This window comes from Onychomys torridus, chromosome 2, assembly GCF_903995425.1.
Source record: "Onychomys torridus chromosome 2, mOncTor1.1, whole genome shotgun sequence".
Lineage (NCBI taxonomy): Eukaryota > Metazoa > Chordata > Mammalia > Rodentia > Cricetidae > Onychomys > Onychomys torridus.
The window spans coordinates 163,628,272-163,656,047 of NC_050444.1; the positions used below are offsets into that span (position 1 = coordinate 163,628,272).

General features: G+C 54.2%; 1 protein-coding gene across 6 annotated transcripts; it reads left to right on the plus strand.

Moving 5' to 3' along the window:
• Plekhg5 (pleckstrin homology and RhoGEF domain containing G5) lies at positions 1 to 27,744 on the plus strand. 6 transcript variants are annotated; one of them, XM_036178340.1, is made up of 22 exons: positions 1 to 97; positions 806 to 882; positions 17,328 to 17,457; positions 18,434 to 18,536; positions 18,845 to 18,905; positions 19,247 to 19,338; positions 19,738 to 19,874; positions 20,155 to 20,303; positions 21,274 to 21,483; positions 21,557 to 21,748; positions 21,991 to 22,086; positions 22,655 to 22,705; positions 22,815 to 22,964; positions 23,251 to 23,361; positions 23,459 to 23,608; positions 23,694 to 23,831; positions 23,960 to 24,079; positions 25,024 to 25,156; positions 25,242 to 25,357; positions 25,442 to 25,623; positions 26,279 to 27,058; positions 27,329 to 27,744. In XM_036178340.1, exons 1-22 carry the CDS (start codon positions 94 to 96, stop codon positions 27,336 to 27,338), a joined length of 3,192 nt encoding a protein of 1,063 aa, XP_036034233.1. In that variant the 5' UTR covers positions 1 to 93; the 3' UTR covers positions 27,339 to 27,744. The 6 variants fall into 6 exon arrangements, with proteins under 6 accessions (XP_036034233.1, XP_036034234.1, XP_036034235.1 ...); XM_036178341.1 differs by having other exon boundaries at positions 809 to 882; XM_036178342.1 differs by lacking the exon at positions 27,329 to 27,744 and having other exon boundaries at positions 26,279 to 27,062.
• Positions 27,745 to 27,776: the final 32 nt, after the last annotated feature.

Genomic DNA, 27,776 nt, shown 5'->3' on the forward strand with positions numbered 1-27,776 from the left:
CCCGCCTCGCGCGCCTGGCGGCCGCGGCGCCCGATTCTCCGCTCCCGCGCTCGGTTCTCCGCTCCCGCGCTCCTCTCCTGGCGGCTCGGCGCCATGGGTGAGTGCGATCCGGCGGACGGCTGCTCCCGCCCTGCAGGCCGGCTGGCCGTCGGGGTGACTCGGGGGGCGCCGCACGGGGTGGGGGCCGGGCCTGCCCCGGGGAGGGCCTTGCTGGAGCCGGGTGGACGCCGGCCTCTGCGCCCGGGGTTGGCTGCAGCTGCCCTGCCCTCGCCCCTGCCCCCTCGCTGCGGCGCCCAAGCCTCCGGGAAGAAAGGGCATCAGCTTGGAGGGGGCCAAACTCACGGTCAGAGATGGACAGCAGGGAACAGAGGTCGCCCCAGGCCCGGGAAGGGAATGTCTAGCTTTGAAGGGTCTGAGTTGGAGAACAGGGCTAGGAAGGGCATCCAGGAGCCTTGGGGTCCCCCTCCTCCCAGGCGTCCTTGCCTCGGATTGCTTAGAAAGTCTGGGGCCCCAGGAGGTTACTAAGCTACCCCCTCCCAGTAGTGGGACTGAGGAGGGAGTAGCTGATTTCCAAAGACTACCCCCTGGAATCTGGACAATTTCCCCGGGGAACTGCTCAGAGAAGGGCTCTGCAAACAGATTCCCTTGCAGATAAGTTGGCATTTAAAAGAGAAAAGGACACTGACTTCCTTTGAAGGCAGGATTGAACAGTCCGACCAGTCTCCTGGCCTGGAGGCCACAAGGGCCCAGGGGAGTGTGGGTGCCCCCTCCCCCCCATGAACTGATGCCCTCTGCTTCTCCACAGAAGACCAGAGCCCAGCAGAGGAGAAGGGACTTCGCTGCCAGAACCCAGCCTGCATGGACAAGGGCCGCGCTGCCAAGGTAGGGACTGGGCAGCATAGAGGACAAGTTCTCAGCACTCGGGACATTATGGAGTCCTTGGCCAGGGCATAGCGATTTAGGGTGGCTGGTTTATGAGGCAAGAGAGTGTTCATGCCTTAGGAACAGTGGAGTGTGGGGGGGACTTCTATCAAAACGAGGAACAGCCCTGTGGGGTCCTTGCCACTGCTTGAGAATATGGGAGCCACAGCTCCATGTCACGGATGAGGAAGCAATGGCTTCGGAAGGGAAGTGGTCCCCGTGGTTTGGTGGGCACCTGGCCACTCCAGACCTGGGCATCGTTGGGGAATACTGTGGGGGCTTGAGCACAGCTTGGAAGGAGAAAGGGACAGCTGGCCTGAGATTTGAGAGGAATTGGGATAAATTGAAGTGAAGGGAGACGGGGAGAGAGCTAACAGCAAGAATATCTCTTGGGCACTTCTGCCTGTGACGCACTGGGCTCTCTGCCACACGTTTTCTGTGCCTTACCCATGGCTGTGGCAGCTCAGCAGGGAAGGTATTGTCACCCGGCTTCCCAGATGAAGATACTGAGGTTCAGAGAGGTCGTGTGACTTGGACAAGGCCCCACAGTTCATAAGAGGCAGCTCCCTCCCCGCACGCACGCACGCACGCACGCACGCACGCACGCAAGCACGCACACACACATTTGTGTGACAATAGCCGTGGAGTGCTGTATCAGCTTGCTCCACCCTTCTGGGTTAGGTCCTGGCCTCATTCCCACCTAGAGGTTAGGGAGGGAACTAGGAAGGGGTTGACCTGTGGACACTTGGCCGGCAAGTGGTAGACTGGGGATCTGAACCTAGGAGTCAGGTGTGTAAAGCCAGAGTCCACATTCCTAACTGCCTCGAGGCTTGGCCCTGCCAGCTGTGGGAGATTTAAAATGCCGCCCCCTACCACCACCATTCATCCGGCACAGGAGGCCCATGGTCAGAAGGAACAGGAGGACTGTTCTGGGGGTGGGAAGAGGAGGGGGCGGCCTCCAGTTGCCGTGGTCACCAGGCAAGGGGGCGGCAGTGATGTCAGATACAATCTGCTGGCACATGTGGTGCCTGGCATTGGGCTTTGGTGTTGGCTGGCTGCCGCTCCCCCAGATTGGCGATCAAGCTGGCCTCTGCTCCCTCCATACATCTGCTGGGAGCCTGAAGCATTTGTCTAACCTGAAGGGATGACAAAGAACAAGACACGCTGTCCCACTCCTCCCAGGGCCCCAAGTGGCACGAGAAGAGGGCTGGTCTCGGCAGCTGGCCCTCTGTAGCCTTCAGACCTACCCTGGTCTGCTGGGAACTCAGCTCAGCTCCTCTGTAGCCGTGGGATCATCTCCGGCAAGGGGGAGGATATCCTGAGGGAGGTGGAGATATGGGTGGTAACAGGAAGAAAGCAGGAGCAGACCAGAGATGAGCTGGGCAGGAATGCGGAGGCAGAGAGGAGAGGGTGGTGAGTTTGGTGAGAGAGTAACAAGGATACCTTGACTTACCACTGTGGTGCTGTGCCAGGTGCCATAGGGGAACGCAGGCTCAGAGAGGCAAAGGAACCTGCCTACATCACAGTGTGCCTGGTGGAGCTTGCCCCGGCGTGAGACTCTCTGAGGACAAGTTGTCTCCTAATCTTCTGCTGCCTCAGGAGCTGCTAGCAGGATAGGCCATCTGCAGACAGGGCCACACCTGATTCTGCCAGGGGCTCCCTTGGGTGCTGGGACTTCTGAGATCTGCCTCCCCACTACCTTCTATCTCTTTGCAGTTGTGTGACCCCGAGCAGGTCACTGCGCCTTGCTCAGTTGCCCTGAGGATTAAAAGAAGCCCCTTGTGTAGACTGCTTAGCACAGTGCCCAGCATGCCACGGTGTTTGGGAATGCTGGATGTAATCATGGACTTCATCTATAGTGTGTGGGGGATAATCAAGCCTCTTTCCCAGGTTTTGGGTGTGCCTTCTGTCTCTCCCTAAGAGTGAGACTTCACAGGGCTCCATACCAGACTCTGCCGCCCAACAAATACATATTGCAACACTGGGAGGGAGAGGATGGGAGTGACCAAGGCAGGTGAGTGTCATCGGTGTCCTTAGCCCTCCCACAAAATAGCCATGGGGCAGTGACTGACCCCTGCTCTTTGCTGGGTGTCCTTGTGGCAAGCATTCTGGTCCATGCTCCACACCTTGGGTCATTAGGGGACATGGCAGAGGGCTGATGCTGGACCACAGGCCACCATACCAGAGGATTTGGGAATACTCACCTCAAACCAGGCAGCCAATCCTAGCAGCTGTGTTTGCCCAGAATATTGTGCTATCCCCAGTCCATGCCTCTTGCCAGCAACCCACCCTGGGTGGTAGAGGCAACTCCATTTCCATGGAGTGACCGACACATTGTGCCGATGACGTGCCAAGGCAGGGCCTGAGCCTCGGTTGGGACTTCCTGTTCTCGGGGTCCCATTCCCAAGCAGCTCCCAGGGAGAGAGGTAATGCTCTCTGCTTTGCCTTGGATAGGGAGGCAAAATTTGCTTCCATATAGAGAAGTTCTCAACATCTGGAGCTGTTCCTCCACTGTCCAGTCACGAGCCCCCATTGTTGAGCGTATTTGAACAGATGGGGATCCGTAGGTGTGGTGGAGTGGGTATGGATGTGGTAACCCCAGAGTTCTCTCGGTGTTGTGGAGTGGGAGAGGAGGAGTCTAGGGTCGGGTCCAGATGAAGGCCAGTGTGCTGGGGGTCAAGGGGGCGCTGCACCTTCTGATGACTCTGAGCCAGGAGACTGAACTGGCCTGTTTTCTGGGCAGTGCTTTGGGAGTAAGAGGCAGGACTCTGGGTGCCCTTGGGAGTGGCCAGGTTTGGGGGTCTCTGGAGGCGATGGTCCTGTTAGAGGCTGGTCGGCTATGAGCAGGCCGTGGTCCTGCTGAAGAGGGGCAGGATCAGAGAAGCAGTGTGGATCGCCTAGGCTGTGGCTAAATAATTTTTGGGGAGCAATTGAAAACTTGGGGCACCTGCCCAGCAAGTAAGGTAAGAAGAGAGGAGCTGCCTGGTGGGGCCCAGCTCCTCAGAGCCAGTGCTGGGAGTCAGAACCCCAGCTCTACCCTTCTGGGGTAAGGGAAGAAAGGTCAGATTGTTTGATGCGCTGTGGCTCCCTACCCCCGAGTCCTGAGTGCAGTGCTGGCTGGGCTACTGAGAGAGAAGAGTTACAAACCACCCATGGGTGACAGGCACAGGCCAATTGAAAAGGGGCCCAGCCAGGCATGATAATATGTATATGCCTGTAATTATAATACTCAAGAGGTTGAGGCAGGAGGATTATTGAGTTTGAGGCTGGCCTAGGATGAATACATAGTAAGACCTTTTATTTTATTTTATTTTTTAAAAGCAGGGCTGGAGAGATGGCTAAGCAGTTAAAAGCACTGGCTGCTCTTTCAGAGGTCCTGGGTTCAGTTCCCAGTACTCACATGGTAGCTCACAACTGTCTGTAACTCCTGTTCCAAGGGATCTGACACCCTCTGCCCTCTGCAGGCACCAAGCACACCGGTGGTGCACATATACACACATGCAGGCAAAACACTCACACATGTCAAATAAAAGTAGATACATCCTTTTTTTTTTTTTCCAGACAGGGTTTCACTGTGTAGCTCTGGCTGTCCTGGATCTCGTTCTGTAGACCAGGCTGGCCTCGAACTCACAGAGATCAGACTGCCTCTGCCTCCTGAGTGCTGGGATTAAAGGTATGCGCCACCCCTGCTCAGCCATCTTATTATTATTATTTTTTTTAAAGGGACCCAGAAAAAGGGACACCCTGTTCAGAAGAGCAGAAGCCAGCCTGGTTTGAGGCGATTTCCCCACAGGCTCAGGCTGCGGGGGCTTCAGCCCAGTCCCCCTGCTTGCTCCTCCAGCAGGATGGTCCTGTCACAGCACCTGTGCTCCCTTGGGCCTGTCCTGAAGCCGAGGTGAATGGCCAGGGACTTTGTTCTATAGACTGGTGGAGTGCCAGCCCATCACATACAGTGAGACCCACTATTCACTCCCTGTAGCCAAGATCCTATCTTATCCCCCAGAGCCACCACTTGGCCTCCTGCTACCTTCTGATTCATGAGCAGGACTTTCCCTAGACACCTTATGCCTCAGCCCAATGGTTGGATAGTAGATGGTGGCACCCTACCCCGGAGTCCCTGCCTGTGTCTGCTGTTCCCCTTGCTCTGTGCACCTCTGGGTTTGACATGTGTAGCTCAAGCTTGGGCTGTAAGGAGGCGATAGTGCCCCTATGTGAGACTCATCAGAGTTAGGACTGCCAAGTGGTCCCAAGTTAGGGGGCCTGCAGTTCCTGGGTCCCCATTGGTGCCACCTCGACTTACTTAGGGATGGAATGTGCTCAAACTACTCCTGTGGCCGTGAGGAGTCTGTGGTCGTGGTATGGAGGTGGTTGGCTAGTGAGCCTAGAGATTCAGGGGAGGACTCTGCAGGGGCCTAGGCCTGTGGGGCACTTAGGAGGCTCTTCCAACCCTGTCCAATCTGGGAGTCCCGATTGGTCTCAAATGGAGAGGTCCCTGGTGGCCAGCAGGGGGCGCAAGAGGCTGTGCCTCAGGCTGCCTGGGGAAGGGGAGAGCCTGATGACCCAGTGAGAGGCCCTGGACAATCTTGGCAGGAGACAGGGAGATAGAAGCCAAAGGGTCCCTGGGCCCTACCCATGCCTCAGTGACCTTCTTGGGTGACCTTTTCTCTTGGGCGGGTATTTGCTGTTCCTGGGCCCCACATCAAGGTTCAGTGCCCATTAGGATACACCAGCTCTCCTGAGATGGCACATTCTAGTGATGGCCAGTGCTGCCTCCACACAGGTGAGGAGATTGCTGCCAGTGGGGGAGAGCAGGGGTAGGTGAGGCACAAAAGCTCTTCAGATTCCTTCCCCATGATCCTTCTGAGTGCCACTGGTGAAGCCTGGAATCCAGGTGCTGCATTTGGGGGTAAGATTCACAGGCTGCAGCCCAGCTGGGACCCTCAAGAGGAAGGGGCCTGTGCTAAGGGTCCCGTAGACAGGCGCCTGCTTCAGTGTCATCTGTCTTAGGTCAGGCTCTGCCTCCTAGTGGGCCTGGAGACCCACAGGACAAAAGGGTGAGGCCCAGGCTCCGGGAAAGGAGGAACCCGTGAACTGCCTGCAGTATCAGCTGCCTGGCAGACACCCACCCCCACCCCGGCTGGCCTGCCCACGCATGCAGGCTCCACCCTTGGATATCTGAGGTGGCGGGTAGAGCCCTGGGGAGCCTAGCCCTGCTAGAGAAGCCTAGGGAAAGTGTGCCTTTCAGACAAGAAGCTCCAGCTGCTATCTCAGGGCCGTCTGCTGGGTGCCGAGCCCTGAGCTGGCTCTGGATCCTGCCCCAGATCTGTAGCTCCTACTGGACCCAGAACTCCTCTTACTCCAGGCCAACCCTGTGTGGACCGTGGATGGGCACAGAATCCTCTGACTTTCTGGGATTGGGGAAAATGTCCTAGGGAAGAAAGAGCCTGATTGGGGGTGCCTCAGAGACTCCGTCATTCATCAGCCTCTGCATCTGGTTTCTGGGTATCAGTTTCAACAAAGCAGCCCACACCCTGGAGCCAGGCTAGGTTAGAAAGGGGCCCCCCTCCCCAGGGGGTCAAGGACCTCAGGTCTGCCCCTTAGCTCCTTGTTAGGTGGGAGCGCCTTGGACTCCTTCCCTCATCCCCACTGTCGCTAACTTGACCCTACATTCTGGCCCCAGGGCAGCAGGTCCTGGTCCCCAAGCAGCAGCCTTCACCCCTGCTTGAGTAGCCAAGACATAGCATGACCAGAGCCCTTTTAGGTGAAGAAATGTCCTGGCTCTAGTGATCTGTACTTGCTGGGACTTCGTTACCCCAGACCAGTGGGATTCCCTTCAAGCTGTCTTTGTTTTTATTTTATTTTATTTTTTTCTATTATCAGCTTGATACAGTACAAATTCTTATCCTAATAGTGAAATGTTTCACTGAGGCTTGCCCAGTAATTGAGTAAAACCAAAACTTATTATAAGCCACAGTCATCCTAGTGTCCCCCCTGCTAGGTAGGTAGCCTCCCTGGATCTGTGGGTTGCAATCTGTTCTTTTTTTTTTTATGTACACAGAAGAGGGCACCAGATCTCATTACAGATGGTTATGAGCCACCATGTGGTTGCTGGGAATTGAACTCAGGACCTCTGGAAGAGCAGTCAGTGCTCTTAACCTCTGAGCCATCTCTCCAGCCCCCTGATTGTTCTTTGTTTTAAATCTAGTATCCATTAATGAGTGAGTACATACCGTGTTTGTCCTTCTGGGTTTGGGTTACCTCACTCAGGATGGTATTTTCTAGCTCCATCCATTTGCTTGCAAATTTCATGCTGCCATTGTCTTTCTCTGCTGCGTAGTACTCCATTGTGTATATGTACCACATTTTCTTAATCCATTCTTCAGTTGATGGGCATCTAGGTTGTTTCCAGGTTCTGGCTATACAAACAATGCTGATATGAACATAGTTGAGCATGTATCTTTGTGGTATGATTGAGCATTCCTTGGGTATATGCCCAAGAGTGGGCTGGGTCTTGAGGTAGGTCGATTCCCAATTTTCTGAGAAACCGCCATACTGATTTCCACAGTGGTTATACAAGTTTGCACTCTCACCAACAGTGAAGGAGTGTTCCTTTGCTCCACATCCTCTCCAACATAGACTGTCATTGGTGTTTTTGATCATAGCCATTCTGACAGGTGTAAGGTGGTATCTCAGAGTCGTTCTGATTTGCATTTCTCTGATGATTAAGGATGTTGAGCATTTCCTTAAATGTCTTTCAGCCATTTGAGAGTCTTCTTTTGAGAATTCTCTGTTTAGCTCTTTAGCCCATTTTTTGATTGGATTGTTCAGTATTTTGATGTCTAGTTTCTTGAGTTCTTTATATACTGTGGAGGTCAGCCCTCTGTCAGATGTGGGTTGGCGAAGGTCTTTCCCGTCCTGCAGGCTGCAAGATGTCTCTAAGCTCTCCTTTCTCCTCAAGAAGGTAGTCTTCAAGACACCTTGTTGCCCAGATCACCACTTAGCCTGTGCCCATGCCCAAGCCCCACCCTGAGACTGAACCATGGGCATTGTTTCCAAGCACAGATGTGCATTTGCCCACTTCTGTACTGGCAACCTGCAGCCTCTCCAGGCCTTAGCTTCTTCCTGTTAAGTTGGGGACCATCAGTGTCTCCTTCTCAGCCTCTCTGAGTGGGATTTGTTGCTTAAACTCCTGGGACAGGAAGTTGGGAGAACTCGGTAGAAGTTAGTAGCTGTCTGAGTATGGGACAGAGGCAGGGGATTGGGGGCAAGACCACCAGAATTTGAATGGAAGCTCACCTCTCAGGTCAGTGGCCCAAGGTGACACACGACTCCAGGGAAAGGGAGAAACCCTTTAGTCAGGCAGAGAAGAAGGCTCCGTTGACCCTTGGCCATAGGCGGGATCATCTCCCTGAAAACCCTGTCTCAAGTTAGCTGAAGACCCTTTATTCATTGCTCTGGCCTGTGGCTGTACCAGGACTGTCCTGAAGGCTGAGGACACACAGTGAGCCAGATACCAAGGCCACTGGCCTCTGGCACGAGAGAATGATGGAGAACAAGGAAGCAAAATAAAGTCAAGGGATAAGAAAGCAAGGAAGAATTAATTCCACATTAGGGACTCAGAGAAGGAGACTGACAGGTTATTTGAGAGCCCTTTGGAGAGGTGGGGTTGGGGCCCAGTGCCAGCCATTTGAAGGTTGAGCACATACAGTTCTGGACAGAGCATGAGGGGTGAGGCTCTGAGCTTGGGGGGCCATAGGGCTATCAGCCAGAAGGCCAGAGGACAAAGGACTACATGAGACCACCCAGGAGATGAAGAGGGCACCAGATGACAAGTTTTTGTTTTCAGGGGAGTTACTCGTATTGTAGATGGTGAGCGTCTTTGGGATAAAGGCTGTCCTTAAAGTCTAAGCTTAATTATAAAAACCATCTCAGACGCTGGGCGTGGTGGTGCACGCCTTTAATCTCAGCACTCAGGAGGTAGAGGCAGGTGGATCTCTGTGAGCTCAAGGCCAGCCTGGTCTATAGAGCGAGATCCAGGAAAGGCGCAAAAGCTACACAGAGAAATCTTTGGGATAAAGGCTGTCCTTAAAGTCTAAGCTTAATTATAAAAACCATCTCAGACGCTGGGCGTGGTGGTGCACGCCTTTAATCTCAGCACTCAGGAGGTAGAGGCAGGTGGATCTCTGTGAGCTCAAGGCCAGCCTGGTCTATAGAGCGAGATCCAGGAAAGGCGCAAAAGCTACACAGAGAAACCCTGTCTCCAAAACAAACAGAAAGAAAGGAAGGAAGGAAGAAAAATCACCATCTCAGAAGTCACTGCTCCCTCTTTCCCCATGACGCCAGATGCAGGCGTTATCAGGGGGTTAGGTTTGCCAGTGACAGTATGTGCTCTTTACAGGGTACCAAGGAATGTCCACGGAGGCCACTCTACAACCTGAGTCGCTCACTCCTATAATTCCAACACTTAAGAGGTTGTGGTAAGGGACTGGAGAGATGGTTCAGCAATTAAGAGCACTGGCTGCTCTTCCATAGGACCTGGGTTCGATTCCCAGCACCCATGTGGCAGCATATAGTTGCCTGTAAATTCAGTTCTAGGAGATCTGACACCTTTACACCAGTACACATAAAACAAAGTTAAAAAAAAAAGAAAAGAGGTTGAGGCAGGAGGATTGCCTCAAATTCAAGCCTAGCCTTGGCTACAGAGTGAGACCCTGTCTCCAAACAGCACTCTGTTAACAAACCAGGGCTTGGATGTAGCTGCATCGGTAGAGGCTTGCCTGACATTCAGTCTCCAGAACTGTGAAACTTAGAGCTTAGAGAATGAGTCTCTTTATTAGACTCACAGGCTATAGTCCAGCTAATCCAACAATGGTTGCCTATGAATGGAAAGTCTGAGAAACCAGAAATGGCTTAGTCCGCAAGACTGGACCCTCAGCTGGTCTCCAGCATAGTCTCTAGTGCCAGGACAGGAATGGACTGGCTAGCAAGAACTTCCTTCTTCCACGTCCTTGGAAGGGCTTCCAGCAGAAGGTGTGGCCCAGATTAAAGGTGTGTCTTCCTGCCTCAAAGGTCTCCACTGGAAGTGGATGCACCCGCTTCACACCAAGGAAAATAATCTCATGGGTGTGCCCTCCATTTCTAGTTGTAGTTTATTCCAGATGTCAAGTTGACAACTAAGAATAGACGTCACAGTGGTGATCGCAGCTTTCTGGAGGTGCAGAAAGTTCAAGGTCATTCTCAGCTACATATTGAGCTCTGTCACAAACCAGTCTGGGTTTAGCCGTGGCTCTGCACTTGCCTCTTTCTGTCTGCTTTATCCCCTAGGTGATGGAGGGCGATAATAGTGGCTGCCCCACGCCCTCAGCTGGGAGGTGTGGAGCACCCGGGCAGAGAGGCAGACAAATCTCTGAGTTTAAGGCCTGCCTGGTCTACAAAGCGAGTTCCAGGACATCCAGGACTGTTACACAGATAAACCCTATCTCGAAAAAACAAAACCAACTAACCAACCAACCAAAAAAAAAAAAAAAAAAAAAATGCTGCCCGCCCCCGTTCCTGGGGATGGATGAGTGTGGAAACCCTGGATAACCTGAGTGGAGACAACTCCACTCCACAGGGGGCGGGCGGCTTGTCATGTGTTGAGCGCCCTCTGGCGTCAGTGACCCAGCCTAGCGATACCGGTGACCTCCCGCGAAAGGAAAGCCTGCCTAGCTGAGGGGTTTCCCTGGCTCAACTTCCGGGGGACAACTGGGGACTGCCCAGGCCCTCTAGTCTTAACCACTAGCCCTCCCCGCACCTCCCGCTTCTCTCCCAGGCCATGTGTTCCATTGGAGCCCCTACCTCTGCCACTGGAGCAGAGATTCCCCCAAGCTCTTGCTCGGTGTGTGTGTTGGGGGAGGGGTCCCTAGGGCCTGGCATGGGACTCGACACAGGATGCAACAGGCTGCTGGAGTCCCAGCAAAGAGAGTTGTCCCAGGGCGGGACGACAAGCAGCGTCCTAGGATTCCCTTAAACCAGCTGCACGCCTCTCGTGCTGTGTCTAGAGCCCCTGGGGTGGAGAAGATCTGGGCTAAGTTCCCGGGGCAGGGTCTCCAAGCTGTACTTGAGGCTGAGTGGCTCGTGCTGGGAGTGGCAGGGGTTCCGCGGGGTGTCACCGGTCCAGCCCCCACCCCACCCCCCGGGCGCGACTGCACAATGGCAGGAAGCGGGGCTCCGCGCTTTGTCCTGAGCGCAGTGCAGACCGCCGCTTCCTCCAGCCACCATGGGGACAGGACCCGGCGTCTCCGGGCGCCGAGCGGCAGCCGGGCCCGGCTCCGAGCTGCCCTCCCCGGACTCCCAGTCCCCCTGGGTCGGGGGTCACGCCCGCAGCGGCGAGAGCCAGGTAGGGGGCCGTGGGTGGGTCAAAGCCTCGTGGAGACGCTTAACTGGGTCCTCCCTGTCTCCACTCCAGAGGGTCAGGGTGGCTGGACCCCTGTCTGAACTGCACACAGCTGGGAGTGGAGGTGAGGCTTGGTGGGGGGTCCTCACCTTGGAGTTAAGAAGCTGGTGGGCAGAGGTGCCCCTCAACCCCTGGGCCTTTTGTGTTTGCTGCCTCCGGACACACCTGTGGGGCCCAAGCCGCCCCTCCCTCTTCCTTCCTCTGTCCCACACCCTCTGCCGCTCAGGCCGGCTTCTCCGGCCTTTAGTCTCAGTCCTTGTGTGAGTGGAGAGCCGGTTTTCCAGTGCTCTGTGCCCTGGCCTAGGAGTGGGTTGGCCAGCCGGGGATGGCTGTATTCGTGTGCTTCTCTGTATCTGTGTGGTACTGTCTCCAGAGGAACTTCCCCACCGACGTGCTGGCCTTCTCCCGTGGAGTGGAGTACCGCTGCCTGTAGAGGTGGGTTCGGTGGACAGTAAGGAAGTGAGGGAACCCGTGAAGAAAGATCAGAGCCTTGGGAAGGAGTCTGCCTTAGTGCTGAGGAGACCCTGTTGCGTGGGATAGGGATAGAAGGAGAGGGGAAGGCTACCCAAGAGGGCCTTGCCAGGCCTAACCTCAACCTCTGCTCTGAGCTCACGATTTTCTCTGGCGGCTGCAGAACTGCGTTCTTACTTTATATGGGAACTCTGGCTCAGTTCCTGCAACTGACCTTGTGGGCCCCCTGAGCCTATACCATCTAGGCCAGGGGCAGGATGGAAGCATGGTAAGCAGGCTGGTGAAAGTTTCACACTGGAATGTGGATCCCTTGAGGAGGCCAGTCCAATGGTCCAGAGAAGGAATTGAATGAACACTTGTGCCCCCTCACCTATCCCCCCTTCTCTTTTGAGACGTCTCACTGTGTAGTTCTGGTTGTCCTGGAACTCACTATGTTTATCAGGATGGTTTTGAACTCAGAGAGATCTCCCAGACTCTGCCTCTGGAGTACTGGGCATAAAGGCATGAGCCACCTCACCCTATCCAAATCTGCTGTCTTTATATTGACTTAATTTTAAAACAAAATTGTGACCCAGAATTGGGAACCCTTCTCCTGAACACACAACTTAAGCTCAGTTCCTACTGTCATGCTGAGGCCAGAACCGGGCTTGGCTGGCATGTAGCCACACCTGCCATTGACCTTCTGAAGCTATCCTAGTCAGCAGGGGGCTGAAGCCAGGAGCCCAGGCCAGGCTGGTGGACTGGGGGACACCTAGAAAAGGGATTGAAGGGCACTTGAAGCTGGGAGGCCCCTGACTCAGCAAAGCCAGGCTGTTCTCTGCATTCCCTGGGATTCGGGGCTCTGGGTAGGTACATGTTTTCCTGCCTTCATTAGCAGTGGATTAAAACAGGAACTGGAAATATTTTTAAGCCCTGACCACCCATTGCCAGGAATCTGGGTCATCATAATGTCCATTGCTTCAGCACAGGACCCAATTCCTGACATCTCCCCTGGGGCAAGTGGACCACCTGCCGACTTCTGTTTAATATGTCCGTCCTTTTCTGTCTGGAGGAACAGAGAGACACTAGAGCCCAAACAGCAGGCATCAAACTAAGATTGATTTCTCCTGGAAACCACCCTCCCTCAAGGCTGCCAGGGGTCCACCTTCACCCATTCATCTCTCTATTGTCTGGTACCCGGCAGGAATGTGAGTGATCTGAGGTCTGGCGTTACATACCCTGGCTCAAGCCTGGCTCTGCTGGTGTGTAACCTTTGGCCATTTACTTCACTTTTTGATCTTCCCACTCCTCAAGTGTAAACTGAGGATGGGAGGAAACGACACAGAAACTGGCAGAGGAGCTCCGACTCCCCCTGCCTCTTCCTGGCTGACACTCCCTGCTTCAGTCACTCCTTCGCTGTCCTGGCTAGCTTCCTCCCATCTGTCGACGTCCTGGACACCTCTGTTTAGGCACTCTCAGCCAGACGCTCTCCAGTGTCTAATTAATAAACTGTTCGAGGACTGAGCTGTCAAGATGGCTCAGTGGAGAAAGTGCCACAAAAGCTGACAACCTGAGTGTGTCTAGGCCTGGAGATAGGGCTTTGAGTCAGGTAGAATAAAGTATCACTCCTTGTGGAGCTCTCTGTGTGTAGCGCCAGGGTGGGATACATATGGGAGAGGAAGGGAGCAGGGTTGTGAGGCTGGCGACAAGGTCAAGGGAGACCATGGAGGAAAGATCTGTAGGCATTTAGTGTTGCAGACCAGGCTCCAGCTGGTGTCAGGGATTGGGTGGGAACTTTCTATTCTTACTCAGAGTGAGGTAGAATCCCTGGAGGGTTCTCAGTGGATATGGTGTAAGTCTTCCTGGAACAGGGCTCCCGCTGACCCCCCCCATGGATGACTGACCATCAGGGGAGAGCGGTTAGCAGTCTAGTGATGTCATCTATGTGAGAAGCCCTCAGGGCAGCAGAGTTAAAGCTGCAGGTATTGGCTCTGCTGTTAAAAGCACTAGTCAAAGCCAGGCGGTGGTGGCGCACGCCTGTAATCCCAGCACTCGGGAGGCAGAGGCAGGAGGATCTCTGAGTTCAAGGCCAGCCTGGGCTAGAGAGCGAGTTCCAGGAAAGGCACAAAACTACACAGAGAAACCCTGTCTCGAAAAACCAAACCAAAAAAAAAAAAAAAAAAGCATTGGCCATCTTTCTAAAGGACACAGGTTGGATTTCCAGCACTCATGTAGCCCCTTAAAACTACCTGTAACTCCATTTCTAAGGAATCTGGCACTCTCTTCTGGCCTCTGTGGTCACTGCATGCTTTTGGTACATGTATATTTATGCATGCAAGCAAAACACTCATGTATGATACAAACAAATCCATTAAAAAAAAAAAAAAGAAAGAAAGAAAGAAAATAAGCCGGGCGGTGGTGACGAATGCCTGTAATCCCAGAGGAGGCAGGAGGATCTCTGTGAGTTCAAGGCCAGCCTGTTCTACAGAGCTAGTCCAGGACAGGCTCCAAAGCTACAGAGAAACCCTGTCTTGAAAAACCAAAAAAAAAAAAAGGAAAATAGACGAAGTTTGGCTGGGTGGTGGTGGCTCATACCTTTAATCTCAGCACTTGGGAGGCAGAAGCAGGTGGATCTCTGTGAGTTTGAGGCCCAGCCTGGTCTACAGAGCGAGATCCAGGACAGCCAGGGCTACACAGAGAAACCCTGTCTCAAAAAGTCAAAAAAACAAAAACAAAAACAACCAAAAAAAAAAAAAAAAAAAAAACCAGAGACCAAGTTCAAGATTATCCTGACCTACATAGGAAGTTGGAGGCCAGCTTGGGGTACTCAGGACCCTCTTAAACCTCCCTTCCTGCCCAGGAAAAAGAAAAGGGGAATTTCTACACCCACTCCAGCCATGGCAGGAATGACTGATTCAGGCACAACCCATCAGAGTTTGTGGAAGCCCTTGAGGTGACTGGAGATGGTAACAGATCAAGTGTTAACTACCAGTGGAGTTAGAGGGAAGAGGCTCAGCAGCGGTTAAGAGCACTCATTGCTCTGGTGGACCCAGTTCAGGTCCCAGCCCCCATGCTGGGTAGCCTGAAACCACCAACCCAAAACTCTTCTACACACACCCCCCCACACACCTCATACACTCCCACTCTTCTAGTCTCCATGGGCATATGTGTGCGCACGCACAGGCACACGCACACGCACACATCAACTAGGAGGAGAAAAGGGGTTTCCCCAAGTGAGCTCTCTATCCAGTGCACTGAATCAGTGATGTCTTGTCCTGGTCAAACATTCAGACACCTCCAAAAAGTCAATGTTGTGAATAAAAACAGAGAAGAAAAGGTAAACTCTTGTGTGAGCCTAGATTTTATATTGGGTACAGGGCTGGAGGGTTTGTGAAGGCCGTGAAGTAGTCAGGAGAGGAAGTGTGAGTGTGGAACACAAGAGTTTGAATCTCTCAAGGTTTAGAGGTTTTGAGGAAAATTTTGCTGGCATAAGTCCTAGCTGTTTGGAAGGCTGAGGCAGGAGGTGGGTAATGCAGGAGATAACCCATCTCTAAATAAACAAACAAACAAATAAATAAGGGGAGCTGGTGTACCAGAAGGCTCAGTAAGTAAAAGTGAGAAAGGCTGATGACCTGTGCAATTCCCGAAAGCCACAGTGGGGATGGAGAATTTATTCCTTTTTATTTATTTAGGTCTTTTGAGACAGGGTTTCCCGAAAGCCACAGTGGGGATGGAGAATTTATTCCTTTTTATTTATTTAGGTCTTTTGAGACAGGGTTTCTCTGTGTAACACCACCACCCAGCAAGAATTTATTCTTAAAGGTTCTTTTCTGGTCCATGTGCATCACACACACACACACACACACACACACACACACAGAGAGAGAGAGTAATAGTAATAATAATAAAAAGCTGGATGGTGTTGGCACACGTCTTTAATCCCAGCACTCAGGAGGCAGAGACAGGTAGATCTCTGAGTTTAAGGCCAGTCTGGTCTACAGAGCGAGTTCCAGAACAGCCAGGGCTACACAGAGAAACCCTGTCTTGGGGAAAAAAGGCAGCAGCTAGGATTGGTGGTACAGGCCTGTTGTCCTAGGTCTTCGAGGGCCAGAGTCAGGAGGACCACAGGTCCAAGGCACCTTAGTGAGAATCCGAAGGCAGCAGAGAGGAGTGACTGGCAGTTGCGCACTTACGGGGTCCTTGTTAGCTCAGGGCTGTGTGGGATTTCTGCACCAACCAGACGTAGTGACAGGGAGTGAGAGGAGGCAGATGTGATGTGTCGTATCGTCTCAGAATCCAGAAGGTTGAACTATTCTTATAACTCTCTGTAGGCTTGAAGTATTTAAAGTTGAAAACTGGGAGAGAGCCAGGTGTGGTGGCTCATGCCTGTAATATTAGCACTAGGGAGGCTGAGGCAGGAGGATTGCTTTGAGTTTGAGGCCTGCCTGAATTATAGAGTGAGGCCGAGGCAGGAAGAGCAGAGAGTTGAATGGAATGTAAAGACAGACTGGTGCAGCTTTTCCTGAAAGGGAAAGGGAGCAGCTGCCTCAGGGTCCAGCGAGCCCAGGACTCTGTTTATGACGTGGAGGGTAGCGTGCCCTGTGCTGATGGAGGGAAACTTGACCCTGCAGGAAATGGGAGTCTGGGGTGAAAGTGTGTGGGCAGATCTGGAGGAAGAGCTGGCTGCAGATTGGATCAGGGCCAATCATAGGAAGCCCCAGCTGCTCTGGGTGTGTGGCAGACATGCAGGTGGGAGGCTGTGGGCTTCTGCTAGCTTCTGGCTTTTATTTTTATTTTTATTTCTTTATGGAAAAGCAGGAATTGAAGTGGGACTGTGTTAGGGCCAGGCCTTTGGAGGCTAGGCCCTTGGCAGTTAGAAGGGAATAAAGCTGACAGCTCTCGAGGAAGGGGGAGGAACAGATAAACATAGATAAATATGATAATTGCAGACATGGTCTCCAGGCAGGGGCTGTGTGTGTGTGTGTGTGTGAGTGTGTGTGTGTGTGTGTGTGTGTGTGTGTACGTGTGTGTGTGTGTGTACGTGTACACGCGTGCGTGCGCCACAACATCTGCTTTGGACTTTTCAGTAGCTCCATGTGTGTCTATAACAATCCAGGTAGGGTCTACTAGTCAAGGCTCAGGCAGGCCTTAGACCTGATAGCAGAGGGCCCAGGCAGCCAGGCTTATCACAGTTCAAGGTGTTCCAGTACCGACTGAAGAACAGTCTCAGGCTTCCTCTTGGGGGGCTCTTCTTTTGGGGGCCTCTTCCTGCCAGAAAGGCCCTGGTAGCCCCACCCCACTGTTGATCGTTGGAATTCTCAAGAGCAAGACTTGCTTTTTTCTCGTTCCGTGGAAACTGGCAGTGGGTCCTTGGGGAAGGTTGTCCAGATGAATCGACTAAGGGAAGGAAGCAGAGGGCTCCTGGTGGAGAAGGTGGTGGATGATGGCCACAGTGGTCTGAGTGTCTGGTGTGTCAGTCTGTCTGTCTGGAGCCCATCCTGACGGCACCCTTCACCCACAGGTATGCCACCATGCCGACTGCCAGCAGTTGTACCGCCAGGGGCCCCTCAACCTGTGTGAGGCCTGTGACAGCAAGTTCCACAGCACTATGCATTATGATGGGCACATTCGCTTTGACCTGCCCCCACAAGGTAAGCCCTGAGAACCAGGCCTGGCCCTTAGCACTCTCTGGGCAGCTCAGAGTTCCCTTCTTGTTGGAAGCAGGGCTTGGGTAGCTATGGGAACCCTGGTAGGGCCATGTGAAGAACGAGAGAATGAAGTACAATCTACAGATACACCCTCTCACCTCCCACAGCTGCCCCTGCCTCTGGCGGGGTCAGCACTGGAGCCCTTTCTTCCCGATTCTGCCTATCCTTAGGGCCAGCAACTTCTGGGTGAACTCTCCATACCAGGCCTCTGGCCTGGGAGAGCAGGTTGGTGGCCACTGTGGTTGGAAGGAACTTGGGGGAGGGAATTAGAAACCCACCCTGCTGAATAGGGCCTGGCTCTGGAAGGCACCCAGACCAACTGTCACCTTTCCCAGCTGGTGAGAAAGACAAAGGGACTCTCCACCCCCAGCCCCCAGGGCTCCTGGGACTTCAGGTGTGGTCATGGTAGAGGGGAGGGGAAGCCTAAAAGGACACCGGGCGGTGGTGGCACACGCCTGTAATCCCAGCACTCGGGAGGCAGAGGTAGGTGGATCTCTGTGAGTTTGAGACCAGCCTGGGCTACAGAGTGAGTTCCAGGACAGCCTCCAAAGCTACAGAGAAACCTTGTCTCGAAAAACCAAAAAAAAAAAAAAAAAAAGGAAGAGCTATGGCCTCGGTCCCTGTCTGAGTCGGCCCCTGAGGCGTGGCTTTCTTACCCTCATGCTATAGAAAGGTAACTCAGGTTATGGGTGAATTTGTATTTGGGGTAGGGCATCACCGGTGTATAGTGCCAGGGCCTATGGTCCTTTTGGGTCTGGGGCATGAATAATAATGATAGATCCCATTCTTGACAGAACTGCAGGTCTGAGGCCCTGGGAGCTCCAAGCTCTGTACCTTTGGAAGAGGCCATATTTAAGGGCTAAGGATGGACCAGAGAGGGAGTGGGGTCATACATAACCTCTGCTCCCTTTCTTCAAAGGCTCTGTTCTGGCCCGGAATGTTTCCACCCGGTCCTGTCCCCCACGCACCAGCCCTGCTGCAGACTTGGAGGAAGAGGAGGAGAGCTGTGTGGATGGAAGAGGGTAGGTGTGGCCCCTGGACAAAGCAGCCACCATAGGAGCAAGACCAGGGACCACACACTTCAATGTCCTCCTCCAGAGGACTGAAGGTTGACCCCTCTGCATTCCTGCCTTGCCTTCCTTTGTAGGGGAAACTGCCTGTTGTGTGTGACTCTTGTTGGCCACCAGAGGGCAGACAATCTCACACAGGCAGCGGGGTACAATGCATCCACTTTACTTCCAATTGATGAAGGGTGGAGCCTACCAAGACTCCCACTGACTTCCCTCACTGGGAAGGACCCACCAGCACCTCAGCATCTGCTTCCCTACAGGGACCGGAAGAGCACTGGCTTAAAGATCTCCAAGAAGAAAGCAAGAAGGAGACACACGGATGTAAGGAGCCAGGAGGACTGACCGCCAAGGCTCCCAGAAATCCCCCTTCTCTTCCCGGCCTTTTCTTTCCCTGGGTCTGGTCTCCCTACTGTGAACTCCAGGCCACGGATAGGGTCTAGATGAACATGCCCTCCTTCCCCTCCCCTCCAGCTTAGAGCTGCCCGCCTGGCCCAAGTGTGTTGGAGGGGAGGAACTTCTTGGGCAGGTGAAACACTGGGAGCCGCTCCAGGAGTAGGGCTGGGAGGTCCCTGGCTGTCACCTCCCTGTTGGGATTTTCATCTGGACCACAGGGTGTGTAGGGCAAGCAATGGGGTGGCAGTGACAGATGTGTGTACTCTCAGGACCCAAGCAAGGAGTGTTTCACCTTGAAATTTGACCTCAACGTGGACATTGAAACAGAAATCGTGCCAGCCATGAAGAAGAAGTCACTGGGGTAGGGCCTGAGGAGGAAGTGGGGTAGGACATAGATATAGTTCCTTTGTCAGGGTGCACAGTTTCTACATTGCGTGCACGAGTGTCTGTCTGCCTGCCTGCCTGCCTGCCTGTGTCTGTGTATATGTGTGTCTGTGCACTCCCATGCATCTGTGCACCCTTCCTGTGGGCAGGCCTGTGTGGATGTAACATCTTCACGAGGCTAGCCTGTGTACTCTGATCCTGACTGTACAGCTATGCCCCAGAGGGACCTGTGAAACCCTGGGAGTGGGTGTCTGATGATGTTCTGCATGCTGCTTTTTTTGTTTTTACTGGGGAGGTGGTCAGAACTGTGTCTGTGGATGGGCTGGGGAGTCACATGAGTGTTCCCCTAAAACACATATGTCTTCCTGGGGGACAGGGAGGTGTTGCTACCTGTGTTTGAAAGGAAGGGCATTGCACTGGGTAAAGTGGATATCTACCTGGACCAATCCAACACACCGCTGTCCCTCACATTTGAGGCCTACAGGTTTGGAGGACACTACCTGAGGGTCAGAGGTGAGCAGAGCAGCAGGCTCCACAGGCCACTTAGCTGGGCGGGGTGGCTGGGGCTTGCTGGATCCTCCTGGCTCTGGAGTCCTTCCTGGGCTCAGGTTCCCATTGGCCATGCTCCTGAACAAGCTCATTAACATACAGGTGTCTTTGCTGGGCGCTGATGCTGGAGGGTGGGGCTCCCAGGGAGGGTAGTTAAGCCTAGACTTGAATCCTCGGGAGAGAGAGCTAGGGCCTCTCTGTCTCCCATACCTGGGCACTGAGGACCTCTTGTGCTCACATATAGCCAAGCCGGGAGACGAGGGCAAAGTGGAACAGGGAGTAAAGGATTCCAAGTCCCTCAGTCTGCCAATCCTGAGGCCCACTGGGGCTGGGCCCCCTGTATCGGAGCGTGTGGACCCTCAGAGCCGCCGAGAGCATAGTCTGGACATCTTGGTGAGCAGGAGGGCCTGTCGGGATGGAGGTAGGGCAGGGCACCTCCTGAGGAAGAGTCATCCGGGATTCTCCACTGCATTGCTCCTAGGGCTTAGTTCCCGCTTCTGCAAGGTGTGGTTGGCTGTGAGGACAGGGTCTCTCTCTGTATGCAACTAGTCTAGACGGTGGGTTTTGTCTCTGTTCACGTGTCCAGGGAGTCAGAGTACATGGAGTGTGCTGATCTTTGGGCAGGAAGAATGATGTTTTCCAACAGCACATTTGTGTTGGAGAGTCAGAATATGTTACCTACTGGGTATGAGTGCTTTGTGGGTCTTGTCCCTTTTCTTTTCTGTCGTTTTGGTTTGTGTGTTTGTTTGAGACTGTGTAACCTTGGCTGTCCTTCATTATATAGAAGAGGCTGGCCTCAAAGTCACAGAGATCACACCGGCTCTGCCTCCCAAGAGCTGAGATTAAAGGCGTGCACCATCACACCTGGCTCTTTTTCCTTTTTAATTTCTTTCTCTTTTTTTTTTTTTTTTAGCATTTAAATTTTAAAAAATGTTTATTTTATGTGTGAGTGCTGTGCTTGCATGTATGTATGTGTACCACATACATTCAGTGCCCTGGGAGGCTCTAACAGAGCGTCAGATCCCCTGGAACTGGAGTTCTTACAGACAATTGTGAGATACCATGTGGGTGATGGGAACCAAACCCAGGCCCTCTGCATGAGCAGCCAGTGCTTTGTTCTTGCTCTGCTGAGCTACCTCTCCAGCCCCAATGGGACTTTTTGAAGCTGTGCTTGTGGGTGTTTCTGAGTGTGTGTGTGTAACTCTGAGTTTCTTCCTATCTGTTTCCTGCTTATGGCTGGGTGGCCTGTAGTTGAGGTCTGGACATCTGGGTCTCAGGGGAGGATGCAGAGACACTTCTGCCTGTTGGTCTGTGTCCTGGAAATCCTGGTGGGAGCTGCCCTTGACCATTCCTCCCTGGCCAGGCCCCTGGCCGCCGTCGCAAGAACATGTCTGAGTTCCTGGGGGAGACGAGCATCCCCGGGCAGGAGCCCTCCACACCTTCCAGCTGTTCTCTGCCTGTCGGCAGCAGTGGAGGTACCAGCAGCGGGACCAACGAGAGCTGGAAGAACCGGGCTGCCAGTCGCTTCAGTGGCTTCTTCAGCTCGAGCACCAGCACCAGCGCCTTCGGTCGGGTACGTGGCACCGTGGGCTCAGGGCAGAGCAGCCAGCTGACCCTGACCTTGACTCTGGCTCTGGGTCTTCCAGGAAGTGGACAAGATGGAACAGCTGGAGGGCAAGCTACATGCTTACAGCCTCTTCGGGCTACCCCGGATGCCACGGAGGCTGCGCTTTGACCATGACTCCTGGGAGGAGGAGGAAGAGGATGATGATGAGGATGAAGACAATGCAAGCCTGAGGCTGGAGGACAGCTGGAGGAACCTCATTGATGGACATGAGGTGGGTGTAGCTAGAGAAAGTGGGTAGCTTGGCTGTTTAGTGGTAGAGGTGGTCCACTGTAGTGTTGTTACCTTGGATATCTTGACAGTCACAATCCACATGATGGGGAGGGTGGCCTCCCCCTCCAGATCGCTGTGTTCCTGTCCAGAAAATGAGGAAGTTGGGTGCAGGGCTGCCCACCCTCCCTGACTGTCCCCACACACCCTAGGCTACTGGCTAACCCATCCTACCTCTCCCTGTAGAAGCTGACCCGGCGGCAGTGCCACCAGCAGGAGGCAGTGTGGGAACTCCTGCACACAGAAGTCTCCTACATCCGGAAGCTGCGTGTGATCACCAACGTGAGTGTGGGACCTGGGTCCCTACTGCTTTCCTACCTGCAGAGGCCAACTGAGTGTACCCTCAGCTAAGCTGGGCCTTTGCCTGACAGAAGTTGAAAGCAGGGTGCAAGCTGCCTCTGGGGAGTGGAGCCCTGCAGGTGCTTGGGAGGGGTGTCAGGCATGTTGGCCAGGTGAAGCTGACTTAGGTAGGTAAGGCCCCAGCTGTTTCACAGCTGTTTCTCAACACTAGCTGTATGTCAGGTTCTCAAGAGGACACCCTGGCCGGGACACAGTGGGTAGGCACTTAGGGGATTTCAACTGGGGAGGGTAGCACCTGCCTTGGCCTTGGCCTTCCGGGAGGGAGGTTGAACCAGGTGACCCAGAGTGTTCCAGTTATGCTGAGAGACTATTCTCCCCAGCTCTCTCCCGGTTGGACCATGGGTGGGTTGGTGCTTCGGGGCGTGGAGGTCCAAACACCCTCCGGCTGTTTCAGGGCCTCTTGGGGAAGGGGTGACTTAAGAGTCTGGGCAGGACCTCAGGGTCGGGACAGCCCGCCACACCCCTGCTGCAGCGTCCCCTCCCCCTACAGCTGTTCCTGTGCTGTCTTCTTAACCTGCAAGAGTCGGGGCTCCTGTGTGAGGTGCGCCCTGGCCGGGGGCGGTGTCGGGGAGGTACTGGGGCAGGGGCGGGGCCAGCCGGGAGGAGTGGGCGGGCCGGGGCAGAGCTGACCCTCGCCTGTGGGCGCCCAGGTGGAGGCCGACCGCTTGTTCAGCAACATCCCTGAGATCGCGCGGCTGCACCGGCGACTGTGGGGCAGCGTGATGGTGCCGGTGCTGGAGAAGGCGCGGCGCACACGGGCGCTGCTGCAGCCTGGGGACTTTCTCAAAGGCTTCAAGATGGTATGGGCGGAGACACTGAAAACCCCTCAGGGCTAGATCCTGTCTGCCCATAACATCCCCTCTAGTTCCCACTAATCCTAATCCCAGGTTACTTCTATGGCCAAGAAAGGAAGTAGTTCGTGTTGGTGACCTGGGTTTGAGTCCTTGCCACCTGGCTATGGGTGGTGACTTTGAGGCTTAGTATCCTCACCTGGAAATGCTCTCCGGCTGGGGTGGTATGGGAAGTCTCTGAGGTCCCTGGAATCCTGAGGTAACAGGTGCTGTGTGTGGTTCTGCTCCGGGCCAGTTCGGCTCACTCTTCAAGCCATACATCCGGTACTGTATGGAGGAGGAGGGCTGCATGGAGTACATGCGTGGCCTGCTGCGTGACAATGACCTATTCCGCACCTATGTCACGGTGAGGGCCTGGGGCTCGGGTGTGGGACCTTGGGCACACCTGGTAGGCGGGGCCTGAGGGAGCGAGGTTAAACCAGAGCTCCGCCCCCACTCTGCAGTGGGCTGAGAAGCACCAGCAGTGTCAGCGGCTGAAGCTGAGTGACATGCTGGCCAAGCCACATCAGCGCCTCACCAAATATCCACTGCTGCTCAAGTCACTGCTGAGGAAGACTGACGAGCCCCGCGCCAAGGAAGCAGTGATCACCATGGTAACCTGAATTGCGAGCATACTGCCCTCCTAGGCTCTGTCTCTCCCAGATCCTGGCCCTAAACTCCATCATTGCCTGTCTTCAGATCAGCTCTGTGGAATGCTTCATTCACCACGTGAACACAAGCATGCGGCAGCGCCAGGAGCGCCAGCGGCTGGCGGGGGTGGTGAGCCGGATCGACGCCTACGAAGTTGTGGAGGGCAGCAATGATGAGGTGGATAAGGTGGGCACTGAGTCTCTAGTGTCCTTCTGGAAGCTCCCGATTGTAAGAGTGGGGTGTGCTGCAGATCTCCCGTGGGGGGCCTCTCAGATTTGGCCCTGACCTCTCTGACATCTGCACCCCACCTAAAGCTCTTGAAGGAATTTTTACATCTGGACCTGACAGCACCCATGCCTGGCGCCTCCCCTGAAGAGACTCGGCAGCTGCTGCTGGAAGGGAGCCTGAGGATGAAGGAGGGGAGAGACAGCAAGGTGACCTAGGACCACCCCACACCAGAGCCCTGTCCCACCGGCTCTCGCTCTGTAGATACCATCCTTCCCAGGGCTGTCCGCTGGGCCTGAGTCAGTGGTTCAGAGATGCCTAGTTAATTATATGGTAACTGTCGTAGTTTGCTTTTGATTGATGTGATAAAATACCATGGTCAAAAGCAATTTGGGTAGGAAAGAGTATCTCTGGCTTACACTTCCATGTCACAGGCCATCATTGAGGGAAGTTGGTGCAGGAACCCAGAGGCCAGAAATGAAGCGTAGACCATGGTGGAATGCTGCTTTCTAGCATGCTCAGTTTGCTTTGCTTTTCTTTTTTTTAAAAAAAGATTTATTTATTATGTACACAGTGTTCTGCCTGCATGTATGCCTGCAGGCCAGAAGAGGGCGCCAGATCTCATTACAGATGGTTGTGAGCCACCATGTGGTTGCTGGGAATTGAACTCAGGACCTCTGGAAGAACAGCCAGTGCTCTTAACTGCTGAGCCATCTCTCCAGCCCCCTGTTTGCTTTTCTTATACAACCCAGGACCACCTGCCCAGAGATTGCACTACCCACAGTGGGCTGGGCCCTCCCACACCAATCATTAATCAAGAAAATGCCCCACAGATTTGTCTACTGGCTAATTTGGTGGAAGTATTTTTCTCAGTTGAGGGTCCCTCTTCCTAGATGACCCTATCTTGTGTCAAGTTGACAAGCTAACCAAGGTGGTGGTGGGTGGTGGCGGACGCCTTTAATCTCAGCACTCCAGAGGCAGAGACCGGTGGATCTCTGTGAGTTCAAGGCCAGCATGGACTACAGAGTGAGTTCCAGGACAGCCAGAGCTTCATAGAGAAACCCTGTCCCAAAAAAACAACAGACAAGGACAAAGGTTTCCTGTAACTCAGGATCCTATTCATGACCCTACAACTCTGGCTTCCCTTCCACAGATGGACGTGTACTGCTTCCTGTTCACTGATCTACTCTTGGTGACCAAGGCCGTGAAGAAGGCAGAGAGAACCAAGGTCATCAGGCCACCACTGCTGGTGGATAAGATTGTGTGCCGGGAGCTTCGGGACCCTGGTGAGGAATTCTGGCCCCCTGTTCTTGGGTCAAGGGGCTGCCACGGGCAGGGGCTGTGATACTAACCTGGCCCTTCCATGACCAGGCTCCTTCGTCCTCATCTACCTGAATGAATTCCACAGTGCTGTGGGGGCCTACACATTCCAGGCCAGCAGCCAGGCTTTATGCCGAAGCTGGGTGGACACTATTTATAATGCCCAGGTGAGACCCGAGTGACCGAAGGGTGCAGGGAAATGGGGTCTGTTCTCACAGCTCATTCTGTGTCTGTGCCCACTCAACCTGCAGAACCAACTGCAGCAGTTGCGTGCACAGCTGTGTGCACAGGAGCATCCAGGCAGCCAACACCTGCAGAGCCTGGAAGAGGAGGATGATGAGCATGAAGAGGAGGGTGAGGAGAGCAGTACCTCAGCTGCCAGCTCCCCCACCATCCTTCGAAAGAGCAGCAACAGCCTCAGCTCTCAGCACTGGTATGTTTACCCAAGACTACCTGGTAATCTGGGGCCTTGTGCTTATAATCCCAGCACTTGAGTGTTGAGGCAGGAGATTACCTCAAGTTATGCCAGCTTGGGCAGCAAAGTGAGACCTTGTCTCAAGAAAGAAAGAAAGAAAAAAGGGGAAAAAGAAGAAGAAAGACAGACAGACAGGTAGACACGGTCTACCCACTAAGCTAAGGCACATAGCTATAATCCCAGCACTGAAGAGGTGAGGCCAGAGGATTGCCAAACATTTGGAGCCAGCCTGGTCTTTGTAGCAGGCTCTGGGGCTGCACAGCAGAGCAGGCCGCACACACAATAAAAACATTCAGTGGATTCCATCAGGACAAGTTACCCCAGCCAGCCCAGGACACTGATAGGGATTCTCCTCTGAATAGTGTCATGTTATGAACCCAGTGGGAGTGTTAGGGAACAGCTCCATCTCCTGCTAGAGGCCAGGCATGGAGGACAGTTTGCCACATGACCTGTCGCTGTCTGCAGCCTGTGTACAACCGTCTCAGGTCAGGAGAGGGTGCTGATGTCAGTGGCTACAGGGACTACATCTGAGCTTCGAGCCCCTAGTTCTCTAGGCTGCTTTAGGGTTTTTAGGTATGTTCTGGCTGGCTGACTCTCCTTCTGGCCCCTACAGTGCCTCAGATGGCTCCACTGAGACCCTGGCCATGGTTGTGGTAGAGCCTGGGGAGACACTGTCTTCTCCGGAGTTTGATGGCGGTCCTTTCAGCTCCCAGTCGGACGAGACCTCTCTTAGCACCACCGCTTCATCCGTTACTCCCACTAGCGAGCTGCTGCCCCTGGGCCCCGTGGACGGCCGCTCCTGCTCCATGGACTCTGCCTATGGCACCCTGTCCCCCACTTCCCTGCAAGACTTTGTGGCACCACCCCCTGTGGCAGAACCAGTGCTTGTACCCCAGCCCCTGGCGTCAGCGCAGACCCCCTCACCCCCTTCGTCACCCCGCCTCCGGCGTCGTACTCCTGTCCAGCTGCTCCCCCGTCTGCCCCACCTGCTCAAGTCCAAATCTGAGGCCAGCCTCCTACAGCTGCTGTCGGGAACTGCCACCCGGGTAGTGCCAACAGCTCCTAGCCGCAGCCTGTCAGAACTGTGCCTGATCACTATGGCGCCTGGGGTTAGGACTCGGAGCTCCCTTCAGGCAGGTGGGCCTGGCTGGAATTGCCCAGGGGCCTGTGGCCCTGGCCGTGGCTCTGCATTGTTAGAACCTGAGAACAGAGCCAGCCACTCCACTAGGGGACCTACAGATTCTGCCAGAAGGAAAGACATCTCCTCTGGGGCTGCTCTCAGGGTGCAGCCTGAGCCTCCACCAGGGATCTCTGCTCAGCATAGGAAGCTGACCCTGGCCCAGCTCTATCGGATCAGGACCACCCTGCTGCTTAACTCCACGCTCACTGCCTCGTGAGTGGCCCGGCTGGGGGAGGGACAGATGACTCAGTGTGATGGTGTGGGTAGCACTGAGTCTTGAGTGGGTAGTGACAAGAACCATGCAAGCATCAGCATTTGGGGATGGAGTGTGAAAAGGAACTTTAGACCTGTCCCAGTACCAGGTGGGGGTATCTGTAGAGGCAGCAGGGAATGGGGGCCAAGGACCGTGGGGGAGAGGAGGGTTAGCTAAAGCCATTTTGTGATTGGACAACCAAGGATGGACTCTCTCCCCACCCCTTGCAGGGAGGTCTGAGCGGAAGGAGACCCCAAGGGTGCCACTGACTAAGGGACAACAGAGCATGCCGCCCGGGGGACGTGGCATCTGCTTCACTGTTGCCTAGTGTGTGCGTGTGCCAGAGTGCCAGGCAGGATGGCTACCCGTCACCCCGAGGTCAATTTGCACTTTGCCGGACTGGATGGAATGGAGAAGGGCTCCATTGAGTTCCGGGCCCTGGCTGCCATGCTCCACTCCCTCCCCAGGCAGCCCCTTTTCCTCTGCTCTTGACATGGCTGGCCCTAATCCTCCGGGCTAGGTTCCCAAATTGTCCTCCCCTGCCACCCTCATTTGGACGTGCTGGCCTCTGAGGCTTGGGCTGGGCTCTGGCAAGCTGCGTATTTATTGAGTTCTGGATCTTTTATAAAGACTTGTATATACTGTCCTGGAAAGAGTCCTGTGCTTCTGGGACCCCAT

Bases quoted from the DNA above. Each gene is read 5' to 3' on its own strand.
- Plekhg5 (XM_036178338.1), top strand. From the start codon at position 11,180: ATGGGGACAGGACCCGGCGTCTCCGGGCGCCGAGCGGCAGCCGGGCCC. The intron at 23,609-23,693 runs GTAACCTGAATT...GCCTGTCTTCAG, and splicing joins AGGAAGCAGTGATCACCATG to ATCAGCTCTGTGGAATGCTT. The intron at 25,624-26,278 runs GTATGTTTACCC...TGGCCCCTACAG, and splicing joins AGCCTCAGCTCTCAGCACTG to TGCCTCAGATGGCTCCACTG.